We start from the raw sequence: 16,346 nt of genomic DNA, 5'->3' as shown, positions 1-16,346 counted from the left end.
GCGGATATTCGATCGATCGGAGATGAAGTGGAGGACGTATCAAGGTCGATAGAGGGGATCGGGTAGGTCGTAGAAAGCCATTCTCAGCTAGAGTGCTCCTCTCCTTCAGTCTGCGGTCGTACTGCCTTCAGGGCGGTGGATGGTCACACTCAGCCACAGGCCTAATTCGAGCTAAGAACATCCCCGGCTGCGACGTGCATGAGCACACGTGATGATCGGCATCTCGCGATTCGTGATCCATATATTCGTGAAAGTACGTAAAGGTTGACCTTTGACTGAACAATGGTGATGGAGTAGAAGAGCCGAAGTCTAGGATTGCTGGGTTGGAGTACGTGCCTGGGGATCCGGGTATTGCGGGGACAGAGGTACGCCAACTCACAGCGCGCCCGGGCGGCGTTGACGTCGGCGCGCTATTACTGTGCTTTTTGAATGACTCGACACCGCTTTGTACACAATTCCCATCAAGTGTCACGCTGTTGACTCCTTGGACGCGACATTGACGCGCGAATTTAGCGTGCATCAGGCGTTTGCCAGCGGATGGTGCAGGCGGTCTCTGCATCTATTTACAGCCATGAAGACCGAGGTCTATAGAACGCGATCGCCATCTGGAATTCACGCGCCAACTGCAACATCTTCAACATTCACACACCCAAAGCGGAAGTGTTCAACACTCTTCTCGCGCGTATTGATATTGGTCGCTAGCTTCGCCTTCTTCGCCATGTACAACCAACTAGCTACGTTACGCCCCATGGACACCAAATCAACACGACATACGGACTCAATCTTCATTCCATTTATGTACAATCTGAACCCCAAACATGTTCCGCAAGTCATGTGTGGCGTCGAAGGGGTTGACATCAAGATGCCCGTGGATACAGGCTCTACAGGCACTTTGATAGGCGCCCCAATACTGCCGAACATACCATCTACTGAGGGTACGCCGGCACACCACTTCTTTACAAGCAGCAAGATCCTCTACGTAGGGCGACTGGTCAAACTACCGATGCACTTCGGCGGCGAGGATGGCTCATATGCGACTGCAGAAGTGCCTGTCCTGATCGTCGACAAGAGTTGGAGATGCCCTTGGTATGATCCCCGTAAAGACCGGTTCGAATGTCCATTGGGTCCACATGGAGAGCAGGCCGAAGAGAGGGACACTTCGCAAATCACCTACATGGGCGTAGGCTTTGGAAGAAACGGTCCAAAAGATGGTATGCCATACGCGACACCGGATATCAACCCGTTCTTGAATATCAACGCAGTCGATGGGGAGCCGGTGCGACAAGGCAACTTGCAATCGGGATACATCATATCGGCCGAAGGTATCCAGATAGGGCTGACGCCGAAGAACACAAAGGGGTTCGCATTCTCTGGTCTAGAGCCAGGCCTCACTCATGACAAAGATGCGAGAGATTGGGCCATGGCGAAGATGTGCTTCAGCATAGATGGCCAGGGGCAGAACTGTGGCACTCTGCTAGTCGACACGGGCATATCGCAGATGTATATCAGGGCTGAGCAGGGCGTTTCGATACCAACTGTCTGGATCCCCAACCCCAACCCAAATGGCCAAACAAGCAAGCTGAAGCGTGTGAAGCCTGGGACCAATATCACGATTGGGTTTCCGTCGCTGGACCGACCAGCGACTTCCTACTCCTTCGTCGTGGGCCAGAATGCGTCCATCGAACCAACGTATGTGTTTCCGCAACCACCGGAACATCCCCCTTATGTGAACACTGGGCGGAACTTGTTGTTTGGCTACTCGATAGCTTTCGATGCGGCGGGAGGGCGTTTCGGGTTTCGTCCGGCTGGCAGTCATGCCTCTTCTGTACTTTAGTCCTCAATCCAAGCCATGCAACACACTTCACATGGTGCGCTTAGGTCTTTTTCTTCTCTCTGCTCCTTCCCATCCTCTCATCGATACCAAGTGTGATTCCAAGACCATCTCCTTTACCCAGGCCATCTAGTCATTTGACCGTCATACTCCTCATTGGGCTGCGGAACCCTTCTCTGAGATCTTTGTACTCCTCCACGGCCTTGACCACGACACCATGCGCCTGCTCACTGTCCACGCCAACACCGACCAGAACGATAGCGCCAACAACGCCTTCTACGCCCTTGACGAAGACGGGGTATCCGCCCCCTTCAATGGTATATTTCGACCACTCATCCCCGCTCATAGCATTGTGCTCCGCGAACCTCTTGTAATCGCCCTCAAATTGACAGCTCATGAACCAAGTCGAATGGCCCCATCTCAAGACGGTATTGCGCTTCCTCTCCGTCCACTTCTCGTGATCGGGCATTATGCCAGGCAGGCTGGGCGAGTGGAACAGCGTCTGATTCGCAGACGAGATGTGGATAAGCGCGGGGCATTCGGCGGTTCTCAGCGCGTTTCGGAGGATATTGCCAATGACCCAAGCATGTTCGCAGGTAAAATGGTTGAAGGTGAAGCTCTTTTCCTCTTTGGCCAGTTCCGTCAGGTCGCGCGTGGGTGCTGGGAGCGTGCTGAGCATCTTGTTGGTTGCTTGCGTGTTCGAGTGGGACATGGCGGGCGGGTGGTGGGCGGTTGGCTATAGGTAGGGGATCTTCACATATAGCGCTTGTGTATTATGTATAGACAGATTGAGATCTAGAAAATAGGGGATGACGCGTCAATGGCGCGACTGGCGGAAGTCGAAACAGAAACACCGCGGACACCGCGGATGGGGCAACCACGCCGTTAGTCGGGTCGTGCCGCTGTCTAGCTCCACCTCGAAACAAGGCTGGACTGCGCGCGTCGCGTATTCATTCCTTCCTGCACTCCACGCTCCGCTTACAGTATGTCACGGCGCTTGGCTATCATGCCATCTGGCTGTTTGGAACATTATGATCGTTACGCGGACATGTCTCATTCTGGTCCAGGTATGATACAGTATGAGACCCTGATTACATGTCCATTACGTTTCTACGTGGTCACCTTGGATAATCCTTTATCCCCTTGGCAAATTAGTAGGATTCAAGTCCTGACCCCCCTTACAGTAAAGCAAGGGAGGTGCACACGCAATCATCGGTAACATCTCCACGAAACCAGCGTCTCCATTCAGCATCCGTCAAACAATACCTACGTCTCCACTTTCTCCCCAATCCATCCCCTCATAATCTTCCAACCTACCTTTCGTAACCTCAACCAGCCACCTCCTCATTCTCTCCAAAGAAAACCAATCATCATCTTCCTCCACGGTATCAACCCAGACCTTCTTCTCCCGCGACCAGTACGGAGTCCCGTGCTTCCCATCGATTACGCTACCAGTGGGTTGCGCACTGTCGAAATCGCCCACGACGTAGCGTGTTGGAGTCGCATCATACTGAGCCTCGGGGTACCTGAGGAAGATGTTCTGGGGTTTAATATCCCCATGGACGATACCCAGACAGTGCAGGTGCCGTATCGCAGAAGCAATAGCTTCTAGGCAGTCTCGCACATGTATAGCGTAACCGCGCTGAACCACTTCCCAGAGGTCGCAATCATACTTGTCGAAAACCAGATTCAGGACACGCTCTCCGTCCATGGAGACTTTGATAGGAGCTCCGCGGTACTCAAACCGAAGTACACGACTTGTTTGCACACCGTAATATCTGCAGATGTGCTTATGAGGGTTCACGCGAAGTTTCTCGCACATCTCAATCTCGCGTGCAGTCGTCTTAGCCACAAAGTCTGGGTAACGGGTGTTGCGAATGCGCCGGTGGCCCGCTTGCAGAACGGCATGATGCTTCTTGTAATACCCCTTCGTTTCGCAGCCTTGGACTTCCCAAATGCGCGTGTATTCAGGTTTGTACTGCGGGTAGAAATTGGCTGGGTTGACTTGCTCAGGGGGCAAAGTGTTCTCACGGTCTATCCAGGTTGAAGGGTTGGCACGGTCAATGTCCCAGTCGGATAGGATGCCCTTCTTGATTGCATGGTATAGTTTTCCGTCTTTGTGTGCTAGCACCCAGGTTTCGGACAAAGAATCCTTGGATACAACGCGGTAGTCTACGATCTGCATCGACGGCTTCGGTAGGTCGTCTTTGCTGACGCCTGTGAATCCGGCAATGTACTTGAACATGATGATCTGGCCAGGGTATCCGATCCGGATAGTTCATCGAGGGATCTTTGGTTGAATGCGAGCACCAACAGATACCTTCCAGCACAGTCGATGGGCTCTTGTATTGTATAGGAACAGAGTCGAAATACGAGGTACAGCTCAGGCCTTCACTGTAAAGATATAGTCTAACCAGGTGAGCAAGAGGGGCATACTAGAAACTGTAATGGAGCGACTGCGATGTGCAGCAGCGTCAACTCCTCACAGAGTGAATCAGTGCATCATCGTGCCAACTGGAACATGCTATCGTGGTCTCAAAGCCTTCACAGCGCATCCCTTCACTACATAGACAAACAGGCCAAACACCTTTCCCTCCACCGTTCTACCAAACATCTTGCGTCCAATATCTTCCATCGTTTCAATCAGGGCACCCCATCATGGCGCCTCAGGCCGCTGCCCGCAGCAACGACCTAATCCTCCAAAAATCACGCATCTCCGGCCCAACCAAACGGGCCCTCTTCCGTTCAAAAAAATACCCAGGACTATGGTACGCCGAGACCGCCATCCCAGACGACAACAGCAAGGCCGATCCCAACCCATATACCTGGGACATCCCCCCACGCAAGATCAACCTCTCAAATGCGCGACCCACGTACAAAAAAGGCGCCATGACCTCCGCCAAGTACGCAACAAAAGGCCATCTCTACGCCAAACAAATGGACTACCTCCGCTACTACCGAGAACTCTTCGGGCAACCCTACTGGATCAAAGACATCATGACGCGGGAGATAGCAAACTGTGAAGTGCTACGCAAGAACCCGCATCCGAATATCTGCCGGTACGTAGGCGTGAACTACGGCATGGACCAAGGTATCACAGCGCTGCTATTCCGGCGCTACGACACCACGTTGTGGGATCTAATAGTCGAGTCTCGGGTCTTCGATGCAGAGAAATGTATACAAGGGATACGAAAAGGGATCCAGCATATCCATTCACTGGGGTATGTGCACTGCGACATCAAGCCGCCGAACATCTTCGTTGACACGCGGACGCAGAGTTTTGTAGTCGGGGATTTCGATTCCATGCAGAAGCAAGGCGCGTCGTTGAAGTATAAATGCGGTACGGATGGGTGGGCGCTGGATAGGGCGGGGACGAGTGGGTATATGGTGAATGTAGAGCAGGATTGGTTTGGGTTTGACATGGTGAGTGCGTGGGTGAGGGAGAAGGGGAACGGGAAGCCAGTACAAGGGAGCGTGTATGCGAAGACGGATGATATTCTGGCGAGGGCAAAGAGGGCGTATGAAGTCAAGCGGCAGGCGGAGAAACTGAGGAAGCAGACGGAGGATTTGAAGAAGAAGGCGGAGAAAGTGAGGAGGCAGGAGGAGGTTAAGAGGTCGGTCAAGGAGAAGGCGGATGCTGTAAGGAAAGTGCAGGCTGCGAGGAAGATTCTGGTGACGGAGAAGGCTAAGATTATACCGAAGGAGGATGCTTTGGAGAAGATTGAGGCGGCGAAGAAAGCGGGAGGAGTGAAGCCTACATATGCCAATGTAGTAGCGAAACGCGATCCCTCGCCATCAAAGAAGCTGCAAGTGCCGAGGAAACTGAGGGTACAGCCGCCGTCGTAATTGTCAACCTCACCGATCCACGTTGTTCATGAAAAAAAAAGCTGAACACCATAGGGCACAGGTTGACGTCAGATCATCTACTTTGCATACTTTCATCTTGATGTAGGCTGCAGACCAGTTCCGATTTGTCCTCGTATGAGGTGGATCGATCAGCAGAGCAAGATGTGACGAGTCGCAAAAGAACGGGTATCAATTAACCTATGCGTACGCCATGAGATGCTTAGTCCTTTTCTCCATCATGCAAACTATACGTACAATCCTTCCCTTCCTTTCTCTTTCCTGCCCACGCAGTGAGAATCATCAGTCTGCTCCCCATTACAAACCCAAACTTAGTCACTATCACTCCCGTAATCCACCAACGGCCCCGCAACAGGCGCGGGCCGCTTATTCGACGGGTTAGCCTTGAAGCCCTTGAGCGCCGCTAGTGTAGAGCCCGATAGAATGCCGTTGGCCTGCTGCTGCGCAGCTGAGCTCTCATCCTGCTGGTACTGTTGTGCAGCGGCGCCGTCATCTTGGTATGCCGACTCCCCACTCTCAATCATCATGCGCTCGCCCATGCCGCCGGATTCGAGCTGCTTGGCTGCTTCCCACTCGCTCTTCTCCTTCGCGTACCACACGTCATCTGGTGCTTCGTAGCCCTGTAGTCCAAAGCTACCTTCCACCTTTCTGCGCTTCTTGCTGTCGGGGTCTCTGCCTTCGAGTTCGGCGACGTAGGCTGCGGGAAGCGCTTTTCGGATCGCCTCGGCGGCTTGTTCTTCGATGCGGCGGGCTTCGCGCTTTGCGGCTTGTGGGTTGGGGTCGACGGTTGCCCAGCGGACGTTTAGGATTTCGTTGTTGTCGAAGGATTGGTGGGCCATTGCTTCTTTGGCGAATTGCGAGTTGGCTTCGTTGGTGTAAGTGACGAAGGCTACGCCGCGCGCTGTCAGGACACGCGTTCGCTCGATTTCACCCCATTCTTGCATGTGTCGCGATACGATCTCCTCGATGTCGTCTGTGGGGTGTATGCGCCCGATGTATAGCGTTCGGTTTTGTCTCTGGAAGGTTCCTACACCGCCCATATCGTCTCGGTAATCGGCATGCTTGTCGCGCCCAAAGCAATCGACGTTGCTCGGGAAGAGGTCCGTGACGGTCGGCAGGCGATGGAGGTACTCGCAGTCCACACCCTTTGGGCAGATGCCGCGCGCAAAGAAGAGGCAGAAGTAGGATCCAGGTGTCTTGTCGGCTTTGGTGTATCCGCTGTCCTTGGCGATGTTGCAGCGTCCCTGCGCAGCAGTCTTGGAGAGGTACTTGTCTTCCCTGTCACCGCCAGACCACTTGTTGTACCAGACGTTGTAGATGTTTCCCGTCTGCGCGACTTCTTGAGGCTTTATCGTAGCAGGATCGACCTGTGGACGCGCCGGTCTCCGCTTGCGACGGATGATCTTCTTAACTTTTTTGCCCTCGGCATTGGTCGTGATGATTGTCTGTTCGGTCGTCGGCACGAGCTCAGTCGATGTAGCGGTTTCGAGAGATGTATCGGTCGCGAGCGACGTTTGCGTGGGTTGTTGTACTTCAGTCATGGCTGTGGTGTTGGTGATGTGGTGAGAGTATCATGTCGCGACGGAACTTTCGACATGCGACAGGCGCTAGCGCAGCTGGCGATCTCGCACGTGACCAAGGAGTTCCTCTGCCTCAGGTTCCCATTGGGTGACCGCCAAGTCGGACTTGAACATACGGAAATATATTCTGAGCTTCAACAATAGCCACATTATTAATCTTGATACGTTTGCAAGAAAGTGACCTGTTGTCTGCTAATTTCATACAAATTGTTCTTATCATCCCACACCCTCACTTACTCGTAGTACTACTCATCTTAATCCCCCCATCAATCTCCAAAACCGCGCCATTAACATACCTCGCGCCCTCGCCAAACAAAAACGCCACAACATCCGCCACCTCCTCCGGCTCGCCCAACCTCTCCAGCGCATTCCCATTCCTCATCCTCTCCACCGCCTCTCCACCCTTCACAATCCCCGCATTCGACGGCGTATCAATGTACCCCGGCGCAACGCAATTCACCCTAATCCCCCTCGGCCCAAACTCCAGCGCATGCGATTTGGTCATGCCAATAAGCCCAAACTTCGTAGTGCAGTACACAGACTGAAGCGCCGAGCCACGAATCCCAGACACACTGCTTACATTAACGATAGCAGAGCCGCGTTCTAAATGCGGCAGGCACGCTTTTGTAACGAGGAACACGCCTTTGAGATTTGTGTTTACGAGTTTATCCCAGTATTCCTCGTCCGTGTCTTCGAGCTTCAGGCTCGTGGGGTTGACGCCGGCGCAGTTGAAGACGTAGTCTAGGCGGCCTAGCCCTTTTATCGTGCTGTCGACGAATTCTTGGACTTGCGATGAGGAGCCTACGTCGACTTTGCGGAGGTGGGTGGGGGTTTTACATTCGGAGGCTACGGCGCTGAGAGCGGGGAAGTTGAGGTCGCAGAGGGCGAGTGAGGCGCCGAGGGAGGAGAGTTTGAGGGCTGTTGCGCGGCTGGGGGAGGGTTAGCATGATGGGTTTACTGGGGTGAATAGGGTAGGTCGATAAGATGTGAGATGGAGACGTACCCGATACCACTTGCTGCGCCTGTGATCAGGACGACCTTGTGTTGGAATTCTTTCGTCATATTACCTAGGTAGGTAGGAGTGTGGAAGGTTAGCTAGGATGTCAAGGCGGCCGGAGAGTAAGTAGTAGATCACAGCCGCGCATGTAAACAAGTCTAGCATGCATGATGATGACTTCGGTCGTGATGTTTGTTTGGTCAAAGGGTGGGGTAACATCTGGAAGTGGGATGTCATAGGCATGACTCGCGCACCAACGGGTTCTTGCATTATCGGAGACTCCACCTCATGCACGACTTCCAGGCTTCCCCTGGGTTTCGTGCTCGAATATGAAGATTCTTCTCGCGAGTAAATTTTGCTTCATGCGCGGAGAAGACCTTCATACTGGGCATGACTAGTGGTGCACCTCCCCCGACAATGGTGTAGCAATTCAAATTTGGAAGATACTACTATAGAAAACTAGAACGCTCAGTCCCTTATAAATGCACAAGAATCAGCCCTCATAGCCTTTAGCATGACCTCGAAGAAAGCGGACCAGAGGCGAGGCAGCTACAGCAAAAGCCTCCACCACCTCCCCTTGTCCCCCCCATCCGCCATCCCCCGGAACGCTCAATCCCTTCTATAAATGTGATTCAACCTCGTATATTCATTTCTCATCCAATCATTCCAACTTTCAGTCCAGATCGTCGAATTCAAAACACCGTACAATGCAATCCTGGGCCCCGAATTTCGCAGAGAACAATACCATGCAATTCAAATGCGAGTGTACACGTACTCCAGGCACGCCGGGACGCTACAGTACTCATTTTGACTGTTGCTGGTTCGTCGCGGATCCCTCGGTTACATGGGCGTGCGACTTTGGCTCGTTCTTCGGAGATCCTTCGGTTCTATTGGAGCGCGATCTTGACCTTTCGCCACCTCGATCCAGGTTCTCTCTTTCGTTATTCGAGTGCCCATCCTTATCTCGTCGTTCGGCAGCTTGTGGATGAAGACCACCCTTCTCTTGCTGGCTGGCGCCCTCATCTTCCTGATTCCCACTCTTCTTTCTCTGATTCTTGCTCTTGTCTTCCTGCCCAGTATCTGAGCTACCATTCGGCCGGTTGTCATGCTTTGAACCACCACCGCCGTTGAGCACCAACCCACGCACTTTCTTGACCAGATCATCGACCTTGAATGGCTTGGAAATGACGTCGTCCATACCGGCATCACGCATGCTGTTAGTCTGCGCTTCCCGTACGTTTGCAGAGACACCGAGAATGTGGCTATACCCAGCCTTGCCCTCATCCTGTAGTTGTCTGATCTCTTGCGTCGCCGCATTGCCATCTTTTATTGGCATTTCCTGGTCCATGAGTATGCAGTCGAAGTAATTGCGATCATTGGGGCCGTTGTCCGCCAATTGTCCGCGCTCGGCGACTGCGTCGATGGCTTCTTGTCCGTTGTTCGCAGTAAACACTTGGAAACCACGGGATTGGAGCTGCCGCCGCAGCACTTTCTGGTTGATGAGGTTGTCTTCCACGAGGAGAAGGGTATGTGTGTCTTCGTTGCGCTGGTCGCTCTGGGATCTCGTAATCTCTTTAGCATCGTCCTCCTGGCGTGACGTCTCACCTCTCCTTAGGTCGGGTAGTTTCCTTTCCATATGTGGCTTTTGTGTTCTGATATCCTCGGTGGCCTTCTCCGTCTCTTTGTAGCGCGAATCCTCGTTCGAGTCCGGATGCGACTCTGGATGATTCTCTACTGGTGGATGCTTGAGTGAAGGATCGACATCCTCAGTATCCACACCGCCATGACTTGCGAGCGTCTTCGCTTCAGGACGCTCATTCTTCCGTTCTTTGATGCTTGAGAGATTCGAGTTTGCACGACTAATAGGTGGACGAGACGGCCGCGATCCGGACTCTCCTGGTCGAGAGGAAGAGTTTGAGGTTTCCGAGTTGCTTCGAGATTGTGTCGGCCGCCCCTCACCATTCTCGCCGACCGCGCGACGCACTTTGAAGAAGAACCCGAATGTTGAACCTTCTCCTTCTTTCGAACTCACACCAATGTCTCCACCGTGCAGTGTGCACACTGGGCATAGATTAGCTAATGACGTATGAAGCAGGGGCATTAACTCACATTTGCGTGATATGAACAGACCAAGACCTGAGCCGCCATATCTCTCCTGTGTCTTGGGTGTCGCTTGTCTGTTGTATGGTGAGCTTGGTACTTTTGATGTGTTTGAGAGACGACGTACCTGAATCGTTCGAACAGTTTGGCCTGGCCATCTTTGCTAATGCCTATACCAGTATCTTTGACGGCTACCATCAAGTACATGGCAGCCCCGGCGCCCCATTCCGATGTCATTGTGGAATCAAGGTGGAAAGCCTCTTTCTCTTCACTGAAATAGATGACGTTTGGGGGGTAAGACGTAGGTCGCTTGGTGGATGCACCCATAGATACAGTGATGTTTCTGTCGCCATTCTTCTTGGAAGTAAACTTGATAGCGTTGGTTATCAAGTTGACCAGTACTAAAGACGTCAGCGTGTCTTGGAAAAATAGCACAAGTTATTTACCTTGCTTCATGCGGTTCAGATCGGCGACAACATGGTCCACTTTCTGTTCCTCATATGACACGTCCATGGCATAGTGGAACTTGATGTTCTTGGCTTTGAACTCGGAATGAAACACTCGGAGTGCTTGGGAGAACTCCCATTTAGGTCTTGTTGCTATAGTCTTTTAGTAAAATGGTCATACGGTGTGGTTGTGGGGAAACTCACGTCGGGGTACTAAAGACAACATCATAGAGTCGAGCTTGGAGAAAGATAGAATGTCGTCTACAAGAGTGTTCTGATGTGAGACGCAAAGCAGTATAGTGTCGGCAGCGTCCAAGATATCGGCCACCTGGTCGTGAATGTCTTCGTGTTGCGCCCCAATTTCTTTGGTAATCTCTCTCACTTCTTCAGCTAAATGCAGGACGGCAGAAAGAGGATTCCGAATCTCATGGGAAACCATGTCAATGAACCTCTCCTGTTGCTCCTTTCGCTCTTTGGCATCATTGGCAGCTTTCTCTTGGGTTAATTGGGCATGTTTGATATCGGTGATGTCGATAACGGCGCTAATAAAACCGGCATCAGCTTCCTCACTCAGAGGCTTGAGCAAGAAAAGTCTCCACTGCTCTCCCTTGGACTTCATTTCCTCAGGCTCAGCGACATCGCATCTAAACTCTATCTGCAGCTCTGTGCGGCTTTCGAATGCCTTGCGATATGCAGCCATGACGTCTTCGTAGTCGTCGGGGTGAATGCTCTCCGGCCACGATCGAAACTCGTTGTTGCCCTTGTTCGTGGTCAGCTTGAAGAAGCCGTCGTTCACGAAGATGGCTTCGGCGTCCTTGTCGAGAATGGCCAGGCCATTGGGCAGCAGCTCGGCGAAGCGCTGGAACATATTGGTCTGCATAGAATCTGCCTGCTCGGTTTTGCTGTTGTGTTTGCCTTTCTGCTGAGACTCATTGTCCTTGACTCGTCTCCCTGGATTTTGTCGCGAAAATTCATCGATACCCTCGATGGGCATGTAGCGGTCTACAGGCCGGTTCTCGAGCAGCTGGGCTAATACGCCCTGTCGTGTGCCGCTCTCGTCTAAGATAGTACTGAGGAGAAGCTGCGTTTCATGGTCTTCGGCGAAGTCCTTGAGGAAATACCTGGCGGCTGGAAGGGTCAGTTGGCTAGATGCGGGAAACATGGTCGTAGCTGATGCTTACCCACCTTGACCGTTCGCCCTCTCAGCACCGTTCGTAGCGTGCCGAGCGCCTCATGGCCGTAGCTTTCGCGCGCGAGGGTGGCCTGGCCATCAAGACCACCCCGTGCCTTCTCCCAGGCGAGGTTGTGTATAACTATCAGGTCCTGGCCCCAGAAAATGGCGCTGCAGTGGGGCATGGGCAGCACGCACGTGTGGACGAGACATGTTAATGCAACAGGCCACGACTCGCGCGAGCCGATGGTTGTTTTAGTCCTGGGCGGCTGTCAGTACGGGCCCAGCAGGAGCGCATGCATCTTGGTCGTCTTCTCACCAGTCCTTGCGCCACAGGTTCTCCGCATTGAGATCAAACACTGGCAGGCCCGTCGCAGACAACTTGTCAAGGTTCTCCATGGCGCAGATGCAGGCGAACGCGCTCGGCGTGTCTCAAAGCGAAAGCAGGTGGTAGGAAGAAGCGTGCTGAGAGAAGGAAGATCCGCGTGACGTCATACCACACCCCACGAGCGCGTGCCTGTCAAGAGGCGACCTGAGACCCGGGACGGCGAAATTCTCACGGGCATCCAGGGCTGGGGGCGAGGAACAGGACATATGAGTACGAGAGTCTACGCGGTCTAGGCCGGCAGATCATACTGGTTTTTGATCTCTGCAGCGCTGGCTGCACACGCCGGGTGATTAGCTGGTCATCATCGCCGATTGGGTCATCTAGCCTAGCTCGACTCGGATTTCAAGGCACGTCACTTGCCCCGTAATAGATTTTTGACATCCAGACGCCAGTTTAGTGTTGCGAACTATGCCCTACGACATCTCGACGCCACATGTAGCCACGCCTACGTCTTTGGGCAGCTGAACGCGGCATCATGTGCCCGACAAGGCACAACCGCGACGATGAACAGCACTACTCCATGTTGGACAATCAAGTAATGAACGAGTGTTATAGATAAACTCAAAAGACAAAAGGCCCCCGATCACGATCTTGTATTGAGCCCCATAGTACCGCAGAGTACCCCCGAGTACCTCCGTCGCAATGCCGCCAAGTCATAGAGACGTAGCAATACCCCTCACCGCATCTGCACTCAATCAGAATTGCGCGATGCCATCCCTCTCGCAGCCTGACAAGAACTGGTTCCAGTCCATCACCAGTCGACGACCTGCCCAAGTGCTCGTGCTGAACTTGCCGTCTCCATTGGCATGACCTGCATCGCTCGTACTGTTATCGGCCTGGCCATCGAGACCATACTCGTGCTCTTCACTCTGCGTCATTCCTGCATCGTCATTACCAACCTCGTCCTCCATCTCAGGGATGACCTCCTCGGCTTGTCGGAATAGCCGCTTTGCAGCTGCCGCCTCGCCTATATTCGCGCCTCCGCATCCAAACCCACAGATGCGCCGGCCGCAAGGACGCCAGAATCTGTACTCAGCGACCTGGGGTTCAGAAAGCGGGCAGACGCCGAGCAGACCTGAATCGACGCTGCGATTAGATGTGTAGAAGAGCATGGTACCGGAGGGATCAATGGGCGACGTTGCCTCCGACTCCACGCCGTTGGCAATAGCAAAAGAAGGCGATGCCGGCTGACGGTGGGAAGCTGACGAGAAAGAGCGAATAGATGAAGGAGGAGATGCTGGGTATGCATTGTGGTTGCGAGCGCTGCGATGGACTTCGAGTTCAAGCCTTAGATCCTGCATGGACTTTGGCGATAGGTCTTGGTAACCTTGCTTTCCGGCGAACTTCTTCAGCATGGTCGTACGCGGAGATACACATCGTGATGGACTGGCAGGAGGACTCGCGAGACCGGTAATTACTTGCGAGGATGCTGATGGAGTGCGGCATCTGTTACGCATCTGCTGAGGACCTAGGAGAACATTGTCGATGAGACCCATCTGTGACGCATGCTGATCATGTCCATGAGGCTCGCAACGAAGAGAAGGCCAGCACGTGGCTGAGCCGTCGATGCTCATCGGGCTCACCGTACGCACTGCAGGGCTCATAGCGCGAGGTGTCACAGCTCTATTTCCAGCGTCAGATGCAGGCGAAGGGTAAGCCTCTTTTGCCGGCAGGGTAGGGGACAAGGGCGTGGGGAATCCAGGATACTTCCTTCCAACATCCGTCAGAAGCGACAGTTGTGGCTTCATTGCCCTGGGCTGAGGCAAAGCAGCGCTCAGTGTACCCATATTGTAAACAGGACTATTGTCGCCGTATCGGGGTGGGCTCATAAAGCCATTCGCCGAACCATCGAGCGAGCCCAGCCATGAAGGAAGTCGATCATGCTCGTCTGCTGGCATGTGCTGAAAACAGCTGTTTGTGAAGAAGCTTGTGGGACTTGTGGGACTATTGGTATTGCTGGAGCTCGAAGATCCTTCGCCGGTGATACGACGTAGAGCCAGAGCTGTGAGTGGGTTCATCGGCTCCGCTCGGGCGAACCGCGCATCGTCACAAGACCACAGTCCGCCGTACTGCTGCCACGGGAAGTTTCGCAGGAAATAGTCTTCAGGATATACATCGTATCCGAGGGTGCGTGCACGGAAGAAGACGTACACGAAGCGGCACTCGGGGAATTGACGAAGTACCTACAAGAGAAACGTTCAGTAGATGTCATAGAAACGGACTGTGCTATTATATGCAAGGGTCAGGCTTGAGGACGGATGCTCATACATCCCAAGCGGGAAACAAAGGCGGTGATGCAGTGAGCCTGAGCAAAGTCAGCATGCGACAAGCGCTTATCGACTAATGAACATACATCAGAATCTCGTAAGCAGCGTATTTCTTAAGCTTCCCAGCTCCGCGACGATATGCGTACAGAACCTCGGGTCGAGCTGTCCTGATGCTTTTCCGACCAAGCAGCTTATGCATCGCAGGACTCGTGAGATACATGGGATCGAAGACGACCAGATTGCATGAGCCGTCAAAGCGGCGCTCAAAACCGACAATGCTGATCGAGTGTCCTGGTTGCTGGAGGTAGATAGGCGGTAGAAGAGTCTTGGAGACATTGGATCCGTCGCTGGCAGCCGCTCGCGCAAAATATCGTTCCATGGCAGCGAGGAGAAGCTCGTGAGCCGCAATGGCGCGATCTTTATTGTCGCTGAACTGCTCGACAGCGCAGTTGATTTCTGAGTTGAGGAAAAAGGCTTGAGCCTGCTACATATCAGCAGAGAACAGTTGAAGGTGAGTAAGATGTTACCTCTGGTGTGCCGATGTACTTTCTGGTATCACGTATACCACCAGTCTGGACACGGCCGATTGAGTTGATACCTTTATCCCAAGAATCTTCAATGTGATCTTGCATCTTCAGGATAGTCGGCAGCCGTCCTGGGAACTCTTCGTAGCCTTGAGCCTTGGCCCCTTGGATGTAGGACAGCAGCATTTGTATGTTCCGATAACCGCAAAAGCCGCCTTCGCTTGGGGTTTTACCGACGTGGAGTGTCGATGGATGACAGTAATATGCTTCCTTCACGGTCCGATCAAGAGCAGATAGTTGCGCAAGGATGGGAATGATGCCTGGCGTCTCGTTCTGCACCTGATCATGCTTGATGAGGCGGCCATCTCGGCCGATGCGGTTGACGGCAGTGATCTTGGGGCCGGCATCTAGCTGATCGTGCAGCCACCTAGGCATTCGATTCTCCCAAGCGTAGGGTCCCAGTTCGGATTTCTGCGGAGATTAGCTAGGCCCTGCTAAAAGGACAATTAACTTACACCTAGCCGAGCACTTTTTATCGGTGGCTTGACGGACTTATCGGGTTTCGCAAAGGGATTGAAGCCTAGAATGCTCCTTCCGATGGTACTCTTCTCGCTCTCATCGGTGTCGCGCCGATGCCGATGTGGGTGCTTCTTCGATTTGCGGCCGTGACCATCAGTCCTCTTCAAAGCATCTGACAAGTCTGTGCTGAAACTTCGCTCGGATGTTGTGGTCCTTGCCTGACTCGCATGGGAACGACGAGATGAGGTCGAGCCTTGCATAGTAGCGGATGAATGATGAGAATGATACTTTCCTGTAGTCTCGTCAAATGATAAAGTTTCTGCGTTGTGGTATTCGAGATGGTCGTTGAAGTCGGAGAGAGGAACGACTTCACCGCAGTTGGGGTCAGGGCACACTGTAGTGCTTTCCTCCTCTTCCGAGTCGTCGGAGGAAGGTGTATCCTCAGTGTCGTGGCGGAGTGAGGAAGGCCTGAGGGGCAAGGAAGGGGGTAACGGTTCTGGGTCGTCTTCTATCACGAAAGGAGAGTTCTCGGTATGCACTTGCTCAAAGTGTAGTTGGAGAATGTAGTCATCTTTCTGAAGCACGGTGAAGTCACACATGGGACACTCCAGAAGCTCCATCTTGCTCGTCATCGCTGTGCAGGTGATATCCTGCGTGTG

At 53.2% G+C, this 16,346-nt stretch overlaps 8 protein-coding genes across 8 annotated transcripts; 2 read left to right on the top strand and 6 right to left on the bottom strand.

Moving 5' to 3' along the window:
- Positions 1–571: 571 nt before the first annotated feature.
- On the top strand, positions 572–1,834 carry J4E88_006549 (uncharacterized protein; the record flags this gene model as incomplete). The annotated part of the gene is made up of 1 exon (XM_049400174.1): positions 572–1,834. One exon carries the CDS (start codon positions 572–574, stop codon positions 1,832–1,834), a length of 1,263 nt encoding a protein of 420 aa, XP_049253793.1.
- Positions 1,835–1,964: 130 nt separating this feature from the next.
- Positions 1,965–2,543, bottom strand: J4E88_006548 (uncharacterized protein; the record flags this gene model as incomplete). The annotated part of the gene is made up of 1 exon (XM_049400173.1): positions 1,965–2,543. One exon carries the CDS (start codon positions 2,541–2,543, stop codon positions 1,965–1,967), a length of 579 nt encoding a protein of 192 aa, XP_049253792.1.
- Positions 2,544–3,086: 543 nt separating this feature from the next.
- Positions 3,087–4,076, bottom strand: J4E88_006547 (uncharacterized protein; the record flags this gene model as incomplete). Its single annotated transcript, XM_049400172.1, has 1 exon — positions 3,087–4,076. One exon carries the CDS (start codon positions 4,074–4,076, stop codon positions 3,087–3,089), a length of 990 nt encoding a protein of 329 aa, XP_049253791.1.
- Positions 4,077–4,489: 413 nt separating this feature from the next.
- On the top strand, positions 4,490–5,677 carry J4E88_006546 (uncharacterized protein; the record flags this gene model as incomplete). The annotated part of the gene is made up of 1 exon (XM_049400171.1): positions 4,490–5,677. The coding sequence occupies one exon, from the start codon at positions 4,490–4,492 to the stop codon at positions 5,675–5,677; it is 1,188 nt and encodes a 395-aa protein (XP_049253790.1).
- A 329-nt stretch (positions 5,678–6,006) lies between these two features.
- On the bottom strand, positions 6,007–7,236 carry CWC2 (Pre-mRNA-splicing factor; the record flags this gene model as incomplete). Its single annotated transcript, XM_049400170.1, has 1 exon — positions 6,007–7,236. One exon carries the CDS (start codon positions 7,234–7,236, stop codon positions 6,007–6,009), a length of 1,230 nt encoding a protein of 409 aa, XP_049253789.1.
- A 268-nt stretch (positions 7,237–7,504) lies between these two features.
- On the bottom strand, positions 7,505–8,337 carry J4E88_006544 (uncharacterized protein; the record flags this gene model as incomplete). The annotated part of the gene is made up of 2 exons (XM_049400169.1): positions 7,505–8,204; positions 8,279–8,337. The coding sequence occupies 2 exons, from the start codon at positions 8,335–8,337 to the stop codon at positions 7,505–7,507; spliced, it is 759 nt and encodes a 252-aa protein (XP_049253788.1).
- A 737-nt stretch (positions 8,338–9,074) lies between these two features.
- On the bottom strand, positions 9,075–12,388 carry J4E88_006543 (uncharacterized protein; the record flags this gene model as incomplete). Its single annotated transcript, XM_049400168.1, has 7 exons — positions 9,075–10,333; positions 10,382–10,449; positions 10,500–10,773; positions 10,819–10,971; positions 11,023–11,946; positions 12,000–12,250; positions 12,309–12,388. 7 exons carry the CDS (start codon positions 12,386–12,388, stop codon positions 9,075–9,077), a joined length of 3,009 nt encoding a protein of 1,002 aa, XP_049253787.1.
- Positions 12,389–13,072: 684 nt separating this feature from the next.
- Positions 13,073–16,319, bottom strand: J4E88_006542 (uncharacterized protein; the record flags this gene model as incomplete). Its single annotated transcript, XM_049400167.1, has 5 exons — positions 13,073–13,873; positions 14,646–14,682; positions 14,731–15,125; positions 15,172–15,639; positions 15,684–16,319. 5 exons carry the CDS (start codon positions 16,317–16,319, stop codon positions 13,073–13,075), a joined length of 2,337 nt encoding a protein of 778 aa, XP_049253786.1.
- Between the last annotated feature and the right edge of the window lie 27 nt (positions 16,320–16,346).

Source organism: Alternaria novae-zelandiae, assembly GCF_023758075.1.
Source record: "Alternaria novae-zelandiae strain BMP 2774 chromosome Unknown scaffold_13, whole genome shotgun sequence".
Lineage (NCBI taxonomy): Eukaryota > Fungi > Ascomycota > Dothideomycetes > Pleosporales > Pleosporaceae > Alternaria > Alternaria novae-zelandiae.
Note: the sequence above shows the minus strand (reverse complement) of the source record. Positions and strands in the feature narration are given on the sequence as shown.